This window comes from Nerophis lumbriciformis, linkage group LG28 (genome assembly GCF_033978685.3).
Source record: "Nerophis lumbriciformis linkage group LG28, RoL_Nlum_v2.1, whole genome shotgun sequence".
NCBI lineage: Eukaryota > Metazoa > Chordata > Actinopteri > Syngnathiformes > Syngnathidae > Nerophis > Nerophis lumbriciformis.
This window is the reverse complement of record NC_084575.2, coordinates 12170366-12188760: the sequence shown is the minus strand read 5'-3', so window position 1 is coordinate 12188760 and position 18395 is coordinate 12170366. Positions and strand designations below refer to the sequence as shown.

The window sequence follows — 18395 nt, the reverse complement described above, 5'->3', positions numbered from 1 at the left end:
ATCTGTTGTCTTTAACAGTAAGCGGCCGAGAGCAGGAGGGGGATAGGATACGGAGGTGGCTGAAAAGTCATGTCCTGCTGGAGAGAAATCTGTGAGAAATTCTATGGACATTAAAACATTGTTAAAAACTGCAAGCTTGGCTTCTGTGCCGTGTATAATAGTGGAACGGATAGGAAGCGACTTCCACACTTATATTCTTTTTATTGTTAAATTGTTGCATTAAAAGGGTCAGCAAAGTGCAGATAAAAAGGAAGAATATTTTTTTAAGTAAACAAGAGATCGTGAAAATAGCAGCAAATCTCAAGCTTCTTTAAAAAAAAAAAAAGCATTTTGTGATGATGTTATTGATGATGTGTTTAGTAAAATGCACACAGTAGGGTTTTGAAGGGAAACTGCACTTTTTTGGAATCTTTCCTATCGTTCACAATCATTCGGAAAAACATGAGGACAGTTGGATTTTTTTTAATGCATTCTCAATATTAAATAAATGTCCAATAAATAACCATTCAAAAAGCGCCAACAATACTCCATTTACATTTTGTGACTTGACTATTAACCAAGTTTTAGTTATATTGTTATTACAAGTGCGAAAGCAGACAAACTATGACTGTATGTGATGCTTTGTTATGTTTGTTGGCTCTCATGAAGTCTGCAGTGAGTAATAATTAGTGATGAAAAAAAAAAAAAAAGCATACGTGATACGTTTTTGTAATTACTACACCGCGTATGCTTAAAATAATCAAAATACGTAAATATTAGATAATATAAATGTGGCTGTTACTACATAACATATATACATACAACATGTATATAAAACCTAAAGGAAGTGATTGTATGTTTTTAAGGGCTTTATAATATAATCTATATTAGGGGCGGCGTGGCGCAGTGGAAGAGTGGCCGTGCGCGACCTGAGGGTCCCTGGTTCAATCCCCACCTAGTACCAACCTCGTCATGTCCGTTGTCTCCTGAGCAAGACACTTCACCCTTGCTCCTGATGGGTGCTGGTTAGCGCCTTGCATGGCAGCTCCCTCCATCGGTGTGTGAATGTGTGTGTGAATGGGTAAATGTGGAAGTAGTGTCAAAAGCGCTTTGAGTACCTTGAAGGTAGAAAAGCACTATACAAGTACAACCCATTTATAAGCAAAATTGAGAGGCTCCATTGTAAGTGGACTTTTGATCGCATGTACGGTATTTAATATTTAGAATGCATAAACAAATAACATCCATTGTCATGTCTCTCATAATGATTGTGAACGATAGGCAAAACACCAAAAAAGGGCAGTTCCCCTTTAAGCTGCTGATTATGATACCAATCAGCAATGCATTAGAACGGCTGATACCAATACCAATCACATGTATTAAGTGTACATTTTTTATGTATTTATGGTGAGTGCTATTGACAGTTAAACAATATCAACACAATATTTAAACTAGTTATTTGTTTATATACAATTGTTTGAGAAATACAAAGTCAATAGTAAACAATATCAAACAAAAGTAAAAACTGCTATCGGCTACTCATTTACTTTAAAGATGTTGTTTTTATAACCTCAAAAGTCCTCTAGTGTCAAGGGAATTTTTAATAAATAATAAAAGTAAGAAAAATATGATTGAGAAAATAAAAATATTGATCTAATAACTCGAGTTCCCATCATATACTGATACGACCCATGTTATTTACACCAAGTTACGGATGGATCCTTATGTGTCGTGTACTGAATGTGACAATGCTGACACACCAACAGTTGTTATATTATCCTCTGTTTTCTTTTATTAATTTACTTGTTGATTTCATTTTAAAAGCTGCTTATTTTCTGCCTCAATGTGCTTCCATCTACACTTCTTAAAAAAAAGTATGAGGATGTTCCTTTTTTTTTTTTTTTTTTTTTACTTATGTTGTTACAATGTTAGCTAATTGTGTTAAAATTAAAGCCTCTAATCATAAGGTTCATGACACACCGTTTTGGGATGCCTTTTTAATGCTATGTATTGGAGTGTTGTTTTTTTAACAGTGGGCCATTTCATGTCACAAATAGACAAATGCATATAAGTGGTCATCCATTTACTTACTGCTGAGCCGACGCAGCTGAGACTGCTGCCTCAAATCTTGCTCTGATGTCTATAAAGTAAATACTTCTGCCTTTATTCGTCCACAACATTTTACACGGGACTGTTCTGTCAAGGTTGGCTACTACAAAATTGCATTAGCTGCTAAACTCACACAGAAAGAGAAGGCGATATTATGATTTGGATTGAGGAAACAAGAGAAGAAAGAATTAAGTATTATTTTCATCTAAATGTTGCATGCGCACAAGAACACCAACATGCAAAATGCAGTGAGATAAATACAAGTAAAAGCAGCGTTTTTTTTAATGCAGCTCTGATCGTCATTAGAAAAACTAATCGGCAATGCCGATCACATACTTTTTCAAGAAAATCAGCCAATACTGATTTGGTGGCCGATTGAACAGCACATAGCACAAGGCTATATGGACAAAGTTTAGCTAGGGGACTTTGACGAAAATAATAGTTAAATCTATTTGTGGCACAACTCTGTTTCTGTGTTGTTAGCTAGCTAGCTAACTAACAGGTTAACTATTTTACCTAGAAGAGTCGCTTTAAATGTTCCTGCATAACAAAATGTACTGCCAAAGGTCGGTCCGCTTCACATGTTTAGATTACACTTGTAGTGTTTTTGCAGTGGGCACTGCCATATGTCTATTCCTGACACGTGCATGTTTGTTTCCGAGCGATGATGTACCTGACTATTATTGACAAATGAATTTTGTCGGTGGCGCCAACAAATGGTCGCACCCGTTATCGTGATTTTAAACACGCTTTGTTATTCACAAAGTATCTTTTGTCATGGGAAAAATAAGGTTCCTCCCTGAGACACATGGAATGAGTTTACTATGTCCTTTCAGATTTTAATGCGATATGAAGCCTGGGGAAATTTGTGAGCACTAACCTTCCTCTCAAAAATTGCAAAACCGGCATCCGCTGACTTGGACTGTCTCCTATCGTCGTCCATTCCACTTTTTAGCAAAGGAGACTGAGAACGGACGCCTTCCTTTTGGCGGTTTTGGATTTTTGCCCAGCGCTCCATATCTTTCATGATCTGCAAAATAAGATGTTCCTTAACATGTTCTGCAGGCATTTGTTTTTTTGGTGGTGTATAAACAAAGTGAAACCTTAACAGCAGCAAGACTTTTTGGCCTCTCATCCTTGTTGTCTTTGTCTTTTCTAGTCAAGTCGTCCTCTTCTTTCTTGTCAGGAGATGAAGTCTGGCCAGCCTCTTGCTTAAAGCTGCCGGTTGAGACGGGTGGTTGTGGAGAAGCAGTGGTAGGAATTGGATCTGCTGACGGTTTCTTCATGTCAAGGGGAGCGTCTGCGGCAGGGTTGGAGAGAATGGCCTGGTCTTCGGCAGTCATGGTTACAGGTTGGTTCTCTGCGGGGGTCCCTCCAGGCACTGGGACATACATTTTAGTCACAGCATCCCAGTAGAGATACTCTTGGTTTTGAGCGTTATAGAAGTACTGTAAAAACAGTTGTTGTTAGTAGCCATATTAGATACACTGTGTGGTCTTGTGTACTCACTCTGGAGCCAGGATCGAAGTACAGGGTGGTCTCAGGGTCATAGAAGAAGCCAGATGTGGCATCATAAAGGTAGTTTGACATATCTGGAGTGTCAGGATCTGACAGACATTAGGTCTCTGTGAGTAAACTTCGCAGCAATGCAGACATGGACAAGGTCTTGACTTAAGATGCAAAGCTAAAGTGAATAATATAGTGTGTGATGAAGTAGTAACTGACAGATGCTAAAGTTCTAGAGATGTTCTTACCATATGTAAAGCTTTTTAATTGGTCTAGGCTGGCAGTGGAATCAGCTGGCACATGATCTTTAGTCGCGTGGTAGGACGGATCCAGAGTTTTGCTTGCGTCGTAGCCTGCTCCCTATAAGGAGTTACCAGAAATGTAGAGGGAAGTGTCTAGTTTGAACATAAAAATAAAATAATCTTAACATGCATCTTTGTTGACAACCCTACCTGACTGGGATCTGCAGACAAAGGTGGATAACTGCAGGCAGCTGGTGGCAAAAACAAGTTAATTAGAAGATAAGTTTACATAAATTTGTAAAGTTACTGTGCAGAGATATGGGGAACTAATTATGAAAGTACACCTCATCCTCTAACCATACTGCAGAAAAGATCAGTTAGGACAGTGCTTCTAAATTATTTTCTCCCCGGCGACTCTAAATAGTATCATTAATACAACCTTTATTTAACCAGATAAGAAATCCATTGAGATCAAGATCTCTTTCACTAGTGTAACCTGGGCAAGAGGTCAGCAGCACATGTCAAAGAGCAGTTTCAGAATTGTAATAAGTTAAGACATACATTTTAAAATGCATAAAAGGGAACTGTAAAACAATTAAACAATTAAGCTTTACACCTTTTAAAAACACATGCACTGTGCATACGTCTCATGCTGTCTGTCCCTCAGGATAGAACAGAAGGCTCCAAATGGAAGTAGTCCAGAGAGTTTCAGTTTTGTTTGTAATGTATTCCATGCCAGAGGGGTAGCATTGCTAAAAGCTCTTTTGCCAAATTCAGTCCGTACACGAGGAACAGTTAAAACATACTAATTGTTAGAACGCAATGTGCAATAACTGTTTTTTCTTTGTAACAAAGTACACAAGTATGGAGACATTAAACCTAAAAGAGCCTTATACAAACCCTGTTTCCATATGAGTTGGGAAATTGTGTTAGATGTAAATATAAACGGAATACAATGATTTGCAAATCCTTTTCGACCCATATTCAATTGAATGCACTACAAAGACAAGATATTTGATGTTCAAACTCATAAAAAAAAATTTTTTTTTGCAAATAATAATTAACTTAGAATTTCATGACTACAACACGTGCCAAAGTAGTTGGGAAAGGGCATGTTCACCACTGTGTTACATGGCCTTTCCTTTTAACAACACTCAGTAAACGTTTGGGAACTGAGGAGACACATTTTTTAAGCTTCTCAGGTGGAATTATTTCCCATTCTTGCTTGATGTACAGCTTAAGTTGTTCAACAGTCCAGGGGTCTCCGTTGTGGTATTTTAGGCTTCATAATGCGCCACACATTTTCAATGGGAGACAGGTCTGGTCTACAGGCGGGCCAGTCTAGTACCCGCACTCTTTTACTATAAAGCCACGCTGATGTAACACGTGGCTTGGCATTGTCTTGCTGAAATAAGCAGGGGCGTCCATGGTAACGTTGCTTGGATGGCAACATATGTTGCTCCAAAACCTGTATGTACCTTTCAGCATTAATAGCGCCTTCACAGATGTGTAAGTTACCCATGTCTTGTGCACTAATACACCCCCATACCATCACAGATGCTGGCTTTTCAACTTTGCGCCTATAACAATCCGGATGGTTCTTTTCCTCTTTGGTCCGGAGGACACGACGTCCACAGTTTCCAAAAACAATTTGAAATGTGGACTCGTCAAACCACAGAACACTTTTCCACTTTGTATCAGTCCATCTTAGATGAGCTCAGGCCCAGCGAAGCCGACAACGTTTCTGGGTGTTGTTGATAAACGGTTTTCACCTTGCATAGGAGAGTTTTAACCTGCACCTACAGATGTAGCGACCAACTGTAGTTACTGACAGTGGGTTTCTGAAATGTTCCTGAGCCCATGTGGTGAAATCCTTTACACACTGATGTCGCTTGTTGATGAAGTACAGCCTGAGGGATCGAAGGTCACGGGCTTAGCTGCTTACGTGCAGTGATTTCTCCAGATTCTCTGAACCCTTTGATGATATTACGGACCGTAGATGGTGAAATCCCTAAATTCCTTGCAATAGCTGGTTGAGAAAGGTTTTTCTTAAACTGTTCAACAATTTGCTCACGCATTTGTTGACAAAGTGGTGACCCTCGCCCCATCCTTGTTTGTGAATGACTGAGCATTTCACGGAATCTACTTTTATACCCAATCATAGCACCCACATGTTCCCAATTTGCCTGTTCACCTGTGGGATGTTCCAAATAAGTGTTTGATGAGCATTCCTCAACTTTATCAGTATTTATTGCCACCTTTCCCAACTTCTATGTCACGTGTTGCTGGCATCAAATTCTAAAGGTAGTGATTATTTGCAAAAAAAAAATGGTTATCAGTTTGAACATCAAATATGTTGTCTTTGTAGCATATTCAACTGAATATGGGTTGAAAATGATTCGCAAATCATTGTATTCCGTTTATATTTACATCTAACACAATTCCCCAACTCATATGGAAACGGGGTTTGTAAATGATAATCAATGTGTGTATCTGTGTGCACTCATTGAAGAAAAGTTTGATTTCATATACAGTTGGCAGTTGTGAGTGATACGACGACTCCCAGCAACAAGTATTAGTGCTGAATGAAAAACAGTGTCCAAGGACTGGAGGCATTTAAATGACGCACTAAAATAAAGCATGTCTCCATAATCAATTACCGGCAAGATAGTCGCTGTCACCAATTTCTTTCTGACCTTAAGAGAGAAGCAGTTTTTATTTCTAAAAAAGAAAACCAGGCTTTACCCTAAGCTTAGAGACCAAGTTGTTAATATGGGCTTTAAACAAAAGCTCCTGGTCGAGAGTAAAACCAAGTACTTGTAATTTAAGACCTGCTCTATTGGGTTTCCTTTTGATCTTACAATATTTGGAATGTTTTCCAGTAGCACCCTTGAATGAGAGAAAACTATTAGTTGCTTTTATCTGTAGTAAAAACCAATTTAAAACCAAATAAGCGAGCCTGGATGACATTAAGAGCAGCTTGTAAAAACACAAAAGCCTGAGTGATGGAGGTTGAACAGCAATAAATAATGGTGTCGTCTGCTTAAAAATGGTACATTGCATTTGATAAATTGTTACAAAGATTTTTTATGTAGATAGAAAATAAAATGGGCCCCAACACTGAGCCTTGCGGAACTCCTTTGGTAATGTCCAGTAATGAAGAGGTCGTCCCAGCCACCTGTACACATTGTGTTCTGCTGGCAAGATAGTCTGTGAATTTGTCTATACAAACTGAGGACAATCCACAAGGCTGGCTACAGGGAACATACAATCTTTGTTTAGTAAATTTAAGATATGGAAATTTACAGATCTTGTACTCCTTCAAATCGCAACAATTATGTACAAAGCAAACAGGCTACCTGAAATTATACAACAATTTTCCTAAAAAAGAGAGGAAAAAAAGAACAGTTACAGCACAGTGTTGAATAACACTGTCAGACACTATCATGGAACAGAAGTAGTAGTTTACACCAACTTCTTTTTGGATATGTTGAATTGTTAGTTATGAATAAATGGTGATTGTTTATTGTGCTGTACATTAGTTTTAACATTAATCAAATAAGTTAAATTGAAATGCTGCCAAGAATGAGTTTTACTCAGGCAAGCTGACATCATGCTGTGTGAGTGTCCCACCTTGCATTCCAGGAGGTGGCTGCAGAAAAGGTGGAGGCTGGAACAACTGATGTGGTTTCTAAAAAGCCAGAGAGAAAATAATCTGACGAGTCTCTTCCTAATCAATTTGTGTTTAATAAATAACAAAACGCACCTCAACCACGTTAGCTGGAGGTGGACACCCTGGGGAAGAACTGTTTGGTTGCACAGGCTCTTGTCTGAAACTAAAACAGGGAGACATCAACTAAATGCACATTCATAAAACTAAACACATATTATAAATACAATTACTAACTTTTGGTTCTTTAGGGGTCTGGCAACCTCTGCATACACTCTGACTCCATCGATACAAAGGGGAACAGGTTTTGTCAGCAGAAGATCAACCAAGCGAGTCACTTGCTACAAAAGAAGGCCCGATGAAAAGATTTTAATGCTGCACAAAATGCATCCATCCATGTACAGGTCACGAGGGCAGCAGCCTAAGTAAAGAAAACCCAGACTTTCCTTTCCCAAACTGCTTTGGTCAGCTCCTCCTGGGGAATCCCAACTACCGGTAACCCCCTTACTCCTTGTTTAAGTCCTTTGCCCTCAATTTTGCACATTGACATCAGCCAGGCAAATGGTTTCCAAATTCTAATGTAAGGTTAAAAGGGGAATTACACTTTTTTTTACTTTATGTTGCCTATCGTTCACAATCATTCTGAAAGACATGACAGATGTGTTTTTTAAGGCATTCTCACTCATTAATGAAAAAACGCTTTCAGGGGAGCCAATGAAAAGTCTTCTATTCAGCCCATAAAACCCAATAAAAAAACATCAAAAAAGCACCAACAATACTCCATTTACAATTCAGGATTTGTATATTAACCAAGTATTAGTGATATTGTTATTATAAACGCTAACGCAGACGCACTATTTATAGCGGCGCCGTGATCACGAGCGTGTGTGCCTATGTTTACATTATCGAGTGGTTGTTTACATTATCGAGTGGTGACCGGTTTCCTCGCTTCCCTGTCCCCTGTAAGTTTATTTTAGATAATAAATTATGCCTCTCACCTGGATAGTAGAAAAACGAGGACATAATCAGACATGTTGGTACCCTTTGACAGCAAATTTAGACCTGGATATGGCGAAAACAACACGAAAAGAAGCTTGGATTTTTATTCTTCATCTAAACGGGACTATAACAAGATTCTATCAATTGGAATCCTATTGACAGCAGACATTCCACAGTAAGTGATGTTTTATATGTTTGTCAGCTCTCATGAAGTCTGCAGTGAGTGTTAATCAGTGATGTTGAACAAAAACATAACGAAAGTTGTGATGAGTTTTTGAAATTAATGCGCAGCGTATCCTTAAAATAAGTAAAATACTAAATGTCATTATAAGTGTGCCCGTTACTACATTACATATACTGTATACTTACAGAATGTATATAAAACCTTAATGGAGGTGTTTGGATGTTTTTAGGGATTTTGTTGGCAGAATAGAGTGACTCCCATAGGCTCCATTGTAAGCAGACTTTTGATCACATTTATTTACAATTTAGTATGCATTAATAAAAAATAAATATATATATATATATATATATATATATATATATATATATATATACATATATGTATATATATATATATATATATATATATATATGTGTGTTCTTGTCTTACCTAATGACCGTGAATGAAAGGCAAAATTCCCCCAAAAGTGCACTTCCCCCTTAAGGGAAATGCACTTTAAGGGGTGTATAGCCCTCAAAATGAAGTGTAGTTATGCCAACAATTGCAACCAAATAATTATAAGCATTACTAGTAATGACGTATGTTTTTTATTATCAGGTAATCAATCCTCTGCTATTCCACGTAAGTACTGCCATGTTGTTTTTATTTTAAAAAATGTGTCATACGAGCTTGCTAACACAGCCATAGCTACTAAACTATGACGTCAGACTAGCAGCAAACGGACTTCACTACAATTTCTGAATGATTTGACAATCTACTTTCAACATTTACATTAGCCATGTTTAAAATATTGTTCTATATTTTAAAATTGGTTGTCATGTCCAAATAAAGCAACTATTGTAGCTTATTATGTGGTGAAAACATAGTGGAAAACGATTGCGTCTCATTTCTTAAGTTGCGTTTTGTTTCAGCCCAGTCACTTCAACGTGTCCTGGCTCTTCCATGTGGTGCCCTGCTTGTCTGAAGTGCCGTGAATGCCTGCCCTGTGAGGCATCCTAACCAGTTGAGCCACCACATCTGACTTCTCTCAATGTGGAGGAGCAGTGACTTTACTGCAAGATTCTCATTGATGGCAAAGTTTCTCACCCTGTCTCTAAAGGAGAGCTCATCCACCCCTCGAGTAAAGTTGTTTTGGTAAAGATAGAAACATAGATTGGCTAGTAAAGTGAGAGATTTTGCCTTTCGTCATAGCTTTCTTTTCACCAAGACCAAGCCACCTCACAATCCATCTTTCCCTCGCTAATGAACAAGACCAAAAAGGTACTTCTCATGTAATCCATCCTTTTCTGGGCAAGAACCATGCACTGGGATTTAGAGATACCGATTCCCATGCTAGACGCTTCCCAATCAGCTGCAAACCGATAAAGCGAGAGCTGAAGGTCACCGCTTGATGAAGCCAGCAGAACCACATCATCAAATACATACACTGCATACATATTTAATTAAATACGGCACCTCATGGGAGTCCATGTCAACAAAGCAGAAGCAGTTTGCTCCAGGTGTCTTGGCTTTGATGAGGCGGACGTTCCTCTCATCTAGATAGGCGAAGGGATCCAAGGCTTTGAGGATGGTCTCCACTGTGGTGGTGGGCTTTATATTTTTTATGATCATGGCTATAGAAAGAAACAAGGAAAATGTAGTTTGCGAGGCTCTAATAATAAACAGACGACACAAATATACTCACTTTTACTATTCTTAAAAACCGATTTAGATTGATGGGACCTTTGTTGAGAAGTGTTATGGTTGCCCCAGGATTCAGCCTCCTTCTCACTTTCTTGCTGCTGAAATTGCTGGTCCACCTGCTGCTGCCAGGCTTCTGGGGTCAGGTCAGAGTTGCGCTGCCACTGGGTGGTGGTTAAAGGCTCAAGGGGGCCTTTTGGTGTGGACTCATTTAGGCTGGGCTCAAAGTCTTCTCGGGGTTGGTCAGGTCTGGACAATTGTGACGGCTGGGCTGCAGGTATGGTCTGATGGGATTCCTAATTATTCAAAAGATTGTAATGAAAACAAACATTGTCTTAATTCATTCAACAGTATTTTTAAAGAGAAACTCTGCATGTCTAAGGACGTTTTTTTTCATGTAGGCCTTAGTATTCTGAGGGCATTCAATCGACTGGAACTGGACTGTTCAATTGTTCTTGGTTTTAGCACCAGCTTCTAGATGAGAGCTGACCAATCTCAATGAGCATGAACTGCTGAAGCTTACTTAGATGAAAAGTATTCTCAGAAACTGTACAGTCCAGTTGCAATCCATTGAAAGCCCTGAGAAAATAAACCACACTTACATTAACGCGTATATCATGCTGATTTGGATGGGTGTAGCTCATGGAAACAGCTTTAGTGCCAATTTTTAGGGACCCCTGCAACAAGAGCACACACATGTATTCAGAATTATCCTATTAAAGGGTAAATGTTGACAGAAATAATACCAGTGACACCCAAAATGCACTGTGGGAAGAATACTTAAGAGTGGTCTGCTGAACCAATATCCAATATCATCCGTGAGTAAACTATGTAATATTGCCGGAACTACAAACTAAGGCTGCAAGTTGCGATGGTTGTCAGTGTACAATTTTACAATAAAACGAGCCATCTTCTTTAACTGAGTGAAACCATCTCATATTCATATTGTACTTAATTTGACAAAGTCTGTAACCTAAAGTAAGACATTTCCACCACAAGCAGCAAATTCACAGCGAGAGAAACTAAAAGATCGCTTAACTTTAAATGAGTGTTGATTTGCCATTGTATCAGGTCTAGAATAAACTAATTTGACTTATGTTGGAAGGTTTAGCAAATCAATACAAACAAAACTTTGACAAAATACAAAATCTCAGGAATACATGCTTCTAAAAAGATATCTTTTACAGAATTGTTATTCTTGCTTAGAAAAGGCACATGCTTCACCATAAATAAGCAGTTTCTTCTCATGACAGCCGACAAGTTGCTGTTTGGTTTATCAACAGTATTTTAATGACCAGAGAAATGTTGTAATAATAGCAGCACCAAACAATAAGAAAGACAGTAATACACTGCCTTTGCCTTAGATATGAGAGCCAGCATGTTCCATGTATCAAAATGTTTAATTGAGTAAAAAGAGGCTGAAATCCATGAGGTCAGAATTCACTAGTAAGAAAATTCCAATCTACAGTACATGAATTATACTGAAGATGAGGACCAAAGCAGTTGCCAATCATCCTTAACTGCCACCGGAAAGCAGAAAGAAGATAGATCCAAAGAGTACTAACTGGAACAAAAAAAATGTCTTGCACACAAATTAATTGACTGAAAAGAGGGTGAAACCCATGAAGTCAGAATTCTCTAGTGGAACATTTAAATCTACAGTACATGAAATATACACAAGAGAATTGGACTGAAGACGAGGACAGAAGCAGCTGCCAATCATCCTTCTTAACGCCCACCGGAAAGCAGAAAGAAGATAGAGCCAAGGAGTACCAACTGGAACTACCAATTTTCTTACACATAAACCTGAGCAATCCAGTCTATGTAAACCATCAATGCCTGCAATTAATAGCATGGTAATCCACCTGAGATGCCAGAGAAACCGCACTTTGAACCAAAAATGTGTTCTACTTCAAACTTCACACTGTGAGAACCATGAATTCCACAAATCACTCATGCAGTATTTCAAGAATGGTTACAAAAGCTGACAAGTTGGGGTATCAACTATTTAGGCCTAAAGAGCCATAGAGAGAGCCTGGGTTGAAGAACTTCTGACCCAGAGTGGCAAACCAGTAACTATGTAATCCATACACCCCAATCAATTCCAAAAAAATCTTATCTTCGGAATACTGCGATATCCTATTATGCCTAATAAAAGTTGTCGTAGACCAATTGCCACAGCAAGGATATGTGGCCAAAGAAAAACCATAAAAACAAAATGTGGTCTTTTCAGAAGACAGGGTTATTGGATGAAAACTTCAGATTTGTAATCAACTTAATGGCAACAGGTCGCTTACAGCTCAGCGATTGTAATTACTCAGCTTGCCAGAAACCACAAAGGGATCATTTGCCTCTTTCAGAGATCTTGCAAAATTGGTGCATCAGAGTCGTAACAATAGAACCCAGATTTACTAGACGACACTACAAGTTCCCAAAATCGCCCTCGGATGATTGGATGGCCCAAAACATCCAAAGCTAGCACATTGGGATTTTATTTTATTTATTGTACCATAGCACTTTATCACAACACTTTTATTGGTTAAATAGGAAGTATGTTTTACTGTCCCATAGTGTGATGATTATTTGTTATATGATGTGTTTATGTATTTGCGTCCCGTTATGTTGTCTCATTCTGCCGTGATGATGAATAACCATTTGCACAACCATTTTACCTCCAGGTATCCAAGAAACCTGGACATCCATTTCAGTATCTAGTGTGACATGAAATACTTGAAACAGCTACAATTGTTTTCAACACAACAGGACAGAATACAGTTGAACTCCACACTAGTTGCGGCATGCGCTTTCACACAGGCATCGTTCTGACACCGTTACAGCGCTGATATAAGCTCCGATATTGGAAAAATAGAGGTTGACCTTCTCTCATTTTATGTCGGTGCTGTTCACAAAAAAAAACGAAAAAGCCTTTAAAAAGGAGTGTAAAAGTGGTAAATACTTCATCTTTGAAATCGTAGATCTAAGACAATCCCATTTGAGCTTTAGTTTTACCACATGTAACTTGTGTAAACAGTTATTTTAGATCAGTGTCACCAAACCTTTATTTAGCCTCGGAAGATATTCACATACGAAAAATCTCACAGCACACCAACCAAGTGAGCCAAGACTAATTCTAATTGCAACAAGTGGATAGACCGATTATATGCGTACTTTCAGCCATCTGTTCAGATTCAATTGTTCTGCCTATCTACCGGTATATGCATCTCTGGCATAGACAGATGAACAAACATTCGTAGTGAAATCATTTTTGAATCTATAAGTAAAATTGGAACATTTTCCGCCACACATTTATCTCCCACAACACAATAACCTACTGCAGCACAGTGGTTGGAAAACAGTGTTTTAGAATATATTTACCAAACACAGGTCAACAGATCAATCCTACCAAGGTTTTGTGTAATCAAAATTTAGCCTGGCGTAAAATATGGCCAGAACTATTTGGGCTTAAAACAGCATAGACTGATTCTTTCATCTCTGTAGTCAGAGAAATTAAATTGGGAAAGCGAAACACTTCTTCCCCTGTTCCATTACTCCTCATCTACTAAATTGCCCTCTCGACCCCTCGTAATCCTGATGGGCGAGGCGGCCTTGGTAGTGTGACGAGGATAGGCCACCTTGTTGGACTCCATGAAGTGGACTGCATCCTCGAGGTTTAAAAACTCCACATAGGCCGTATCGTAGCTGTAACCTGGGGACAGCATTTGAAATACAAATGGGTTTTTGTTAGTCAATTCCAGTAACCACGGTCATCTGCTAAAACACAAATGACAGCAGTTCGTGAAAACATCGAAATGAACATTATTCTGTAAAGGAGCTCTGGTTAACTTAAAATACATACCTTTTCAGGAATACATTTTTTTGGTTAAGGGTTATGCTAGTCCATCTTCTGATGACTGACATCTAATCAGTCTTTTGCAGGAAATGCTTTAAGGTCTCAAAACCTATATTCCAATACAGTTGAGTGGTGTGTTCCACGGTTCAGTTACAGTGTGATGTGAAATTCAGGCTTATAGCAATTGTAAAAAAGTACCTCATAGTTCTTTGTACATTTGGGAAAAACAAACAGCCTTTGAAAGAATAAACAGGACTCATGCCCACAACAACTTTCAGTCTTATCAAAAGGTTTCACAAACAATCTCCTCTTCAATCTGTTGAAATTTGTATTCATTCAGAAGACCTACATAAACTGTCTCTGAATGATACACACAATGATCCTCCTCTTTAAGTGCTGGCAATGGACCAACACCCCCAGACATGGCAAATGATGGCATTATGGCTTTACAAAAAGACAACCCTCCTCTTCCTGCCCTTTGTAACTGAGCGAGACCACACAAGGCGAAGACGACAAATGCAACCACGAGTACAAAAAAAGAGAGAGTGCAAAGATTTGAAAATGCGTAATATCGAGGGACATTTAAGCGATCGAGTGCCCCAAAACAGTTCCTCAAACTAACAGTCATTACCTGGGACAATGTTTTTTATCTTCATCCCCTGTTGTGGCACACCATCCGGGACTGTTAAAGCACCAAGAATCTGCAAAGAAAATTATACTATATAATAGCATAGCTCTACAAAAGGTGTTTTTCAATAACACACACAGTAAAGTAAGCTTGTTGGATTACCTGCTCCATCGTAGCAGTCTTTGGAATCCCAAAAATGGATAGAGTTGTGGACACTTTGTCTTCCACTGAGGCATTCCTATAGTCCTGATCCTTTCATGCAAGTATTCATCAAAAATAGTTGTGAAACACACCATTTTCAACACATTTTTGACACTATAATAAACTCTTACCTTAGAACCAGATTCACTGAATTCTAGAGGCATAACTGGTTTGGACTCCTTAATTGGTTGTGTTGTTTGGAGATCCTCCGGTTTGTACTCTAAGTTTCTTACAGAACCTGTCCTGTAATCAATGTCTCTATAGTCTTGATCCCTGGCCTTTACGGTGCTACGGTTTTGGAAATCCTGTAGTTTTTCTATATTGCCCCTTGTCTGTGACTCACTTTGTGGAATATCTTTGTTTGGTCGCTTAAAACTATCATTTGGTTTCACTGTCTCACGAGTGGGCAGGTTTTTGTCTCGATGAATCGCTTCACCCAGCGTTGATTTGAGTGGACTTTGTTGTGAGGGTCTTTCTGAAAGCCAGTGTTTATCCTCATTTTGTCTTACAGATGTGACAGGAAGGGGAGTTCTTGCAAGTAGTCTAGAGTCTTGTGGGGGGTTTCTACTCATTGGAGTAAAGTCGCCACCATGTGAGAAGGGAACATCTTTTCCTGGGAAGTCAAAAGGTGGTCTGTCCCTCTCTGCAAATGGGAGTGTACCTGTACTGTTCACGTCTCTCCTAAAACCGGAACTGTAAGCAGGCTCAGATGCACCTTCTTTACTTTTATTCACATCAGGGTAAGGGTTTTTCTTCTTTTGTCGCTTCTTCCATTCCTCTGCAAGAGTCATCTCTTCCCCACTTCGATAGTCCATAAGGGGACTACCACTTGAATCTGTACCCTCCCTAATTCTGGGCAGCTTTTCTGTACTCGTTAAGACTGAACTTTGTAACTCAGCTGCATCTACAGGCCTCTCAGATCGTGTCCTGTCCTTTGGAGGAACATCATTCCCAAATCTTAATGGAGAGCGCTCCCTGCCTCCAAATTCAGCCTGGGGTGGAGGGTGATTCCTAAAATCCCTATCAGAATCAAATACACCTCTTTGATTAAACGGTGGCGGTCCTCTTCTGTCAAAGTCCATCGTCATTCTTTCACGGGGAGACATTTCCATATGAAAACCATCGTTATCACCAGTCTTTATTGGAGGCCACGTGTCCCTAAATCCATCATTGTTGTCCATTCGATCCATGGGAAAGCCTCTTCTGTCATCCACGTTGGGATTATTTAACCATGAAATTTCATCGGGAAATATGTCCCTGCCTCTCATGTCCATAAATCTGCTGTTTTGCATATCTCTGCCTCCAATATTAACAGAGTTCCTGTCAGGTCCCATGAAACCTGGTGAATTCATGATATTGTCTCTGACATTGCCATCATACTGCTCTCTGAAACTGTAATCTGGCCCTTGACCGGGTCTGCAATAATCTCTGTTTGGCTCTCTGCCATACATATCCCACGGATCCATGTCGTGGCCTCTTATTGGTGGACCTTCCATCCTCCTCACGTCCATTGGTGGTAGATCTAGAGGGGGACCCATGTGGTCCATCATCTCATCTCGACCCCTAAAATCAGGCGTAGAGCGATTTCTTCCATACATGTCTTCATGATGATTATCCCTGTAATAAAGTAGATGACTATTAATTAAACTCCTGCAATAATCTAACGGTGTACTCTGACTAGATTATCCAGACTGTGCTGGAATTGGGCACCAATTTGGGGCGGTATAGCTCGGTTGATAGAGTGGCCGTGCCAGCAACTTGAGGGTTCCAGGTTCGATCCCCGCTTCCGCCATCCTAGTCACTGCCGTTGTGTCCTTGGGCAAGACACTTTACTCACATGCTCCCAGTGCCACCCACACTGGTTTAAATGTAACTTAGATATTGGGTTTCACTATGTAAAGCGCTTTGAGTTACTAGAGAAAAAGCACTATATAGATATAATTCACTTCACTTCACTTCACCATTTGCCCCCCTCATACTGGCCTCACACAAACTACTTGTGCTTGGATCCATTTGCTTTGCTTCCACACTGTAGTATTGCATTCCTTATGAATGATTTCCAGTTATGGATTGTTTTAAATCTTTATTTTAATTCCATTATAACATTTGAAGGTTATAATTAAGAACCAGCAAGGAACGATAACATAGTCATTTTATGACTGTATGCATTATACGTGTGCATGCAATAATTGTACACCATCTTGTGCTAATAAAAAATGGTCAATAAAAAAAAAAAATTTTCACATCTTTATTTACAATAATTAAATTAAGTACTGAAAAGAGTATCGATGAATACTGTTAAGGAATACTGATATTGGCATCAGTATTGATAAAATCCTAACAGCCTACATCCCTACTTTGCGGTGGTTCTCATTAGTGAGCTGCAATTAGCAAAGCTATGTCCGTGCATTTTATGTGCGTAAGTTAGTGGTCCAGCCTCCGCCCACCGAGACAAAGATTGTGGATGACTGACAGGAAGCTTTATTCCGTTTAGTTAATTCTGCTCTGAATAAACACGCCCAGGTGCCGAAAACGATGCACAGGTAGGTCTGCACAATTATGGCCAAAATAATAATCTCGTTTATTTTTATCAATATTAAAATCACGATTATTAATCACGATGATCTACTACGTTATGTAAAACATTTTTATTGCCCTTTCTATTTTAAACAAAAACAGTATGTGAACCGGGCTTTCATTTCAAAATGAACCTTAACAAAAAATAATTCATCGGTTATAAAATAACATTTACAAAAGACAAAGGGCTAACTAAAAATAAATATGCCATCGCAGAGTGCGATCATAAAATGCAAAGAAGTAAAAAAAAAAATAAGATTATGCACAAAAGGCACATCCTCCAAGGAACACACTGTACTGCTCACAGTATATGTAAAGGACAGGTCTTTGCCAAATAAAACGTTGTTACACCCATTATTCAAGCATGTCTTTGAGAGGTGGATGAATAATGGGGTCCTTCGGTGCACGGTTCATGTTACGGTAGTCTGTAAGTCGGGGGTTGCGCTGGTGGCAGGCGTACTGCTCTGTGAGCAACGTACATAAGTCTATTTGGATTATTAGCTTCACGTCGTGGGCAAACGATGGCGGCTGAGGACAGAGTGGAAGTGTTTTTAATGCATAACCTGTCGACGCAAATCAATCATTTGTTTAAATGTGCACACCAACGCAGCTTTGCCATGCAGCTCGTTGTAGCCTTTGATGGTTTATACGTGCGGGAGCATTTCTGGGTTTAGGGGAAAGAGTGTGAGGATGCCTATTTGAATGACTCTTACCATAATATGTTACGTTAACATACCAGGCACGTTCTCAGTTGGTTATTTATGCGTCAT

At 39.1% G+C, this 18395-nt stretch overlaps 1 protein-coding gene across 3 annotated transcripts in view; it reads right to left on the bottom strand.

Annotated features, from left to right (window-relative positions):
* rbm6 (RNA binding motif protein 6) overlaps window positions 1-18395 on the bottom strand; it is a 31280-nt gene that overhangs the window by 11659 nt on the left and 1226 nt on the right. For all 3 annotated transcript variants that reach the window (XM_061923614.1, XM_061923613.1, XM_061923615.1), the window contains 15 exons: window positions 15180-16665; window positions 15010-15099; window positions 14851-14920; window positions 14002-14075; window positions 10972-11046; window positions 10374-10665; window positions 10145-10302; window positions 7744-7847; window positions 7603-7672; window positions 7470-7527; window positions 4047-4087; window positions 3843-3954; window positions 3598-3695; window positions 3192-3536; window positions 2969-3118 (listed from right to left, as the gene is read on the bottom strand). In XM_061923614.1, coding sequence (XP_061779598.1) covers window positions 2969-3118; window positions 3192-3536; window positions 3598-3695; window positions 3843-3954; window positions 4047-4087; window positions 7470-7527; window positions 7603-7672; window positions 7744-7847; window positions 10145-10302; window positions 10374-10665; window positions 10972-11046; window positions 14002-14075; window positions 14851-14920; window positions 15010-15099; window positions 15180-16665 — 3223 coding nt within the window. The remainder of the gene's footprint in view (window positions 1-2968; window positions 3119-3191; window positions 3537-3597; window positions 3696-3842; window positions 3955-4046; window positions 4088-7469; window positions 7528-7602; window positions 7673-7743; window positions 7848-10144; window positions 10303-10373; window positions 10666-10971; window positions 11047-14001; window positions 14076-14850; window positions 14921-15009; window positions 15100-15179; window positions 16666-18395) is intronic.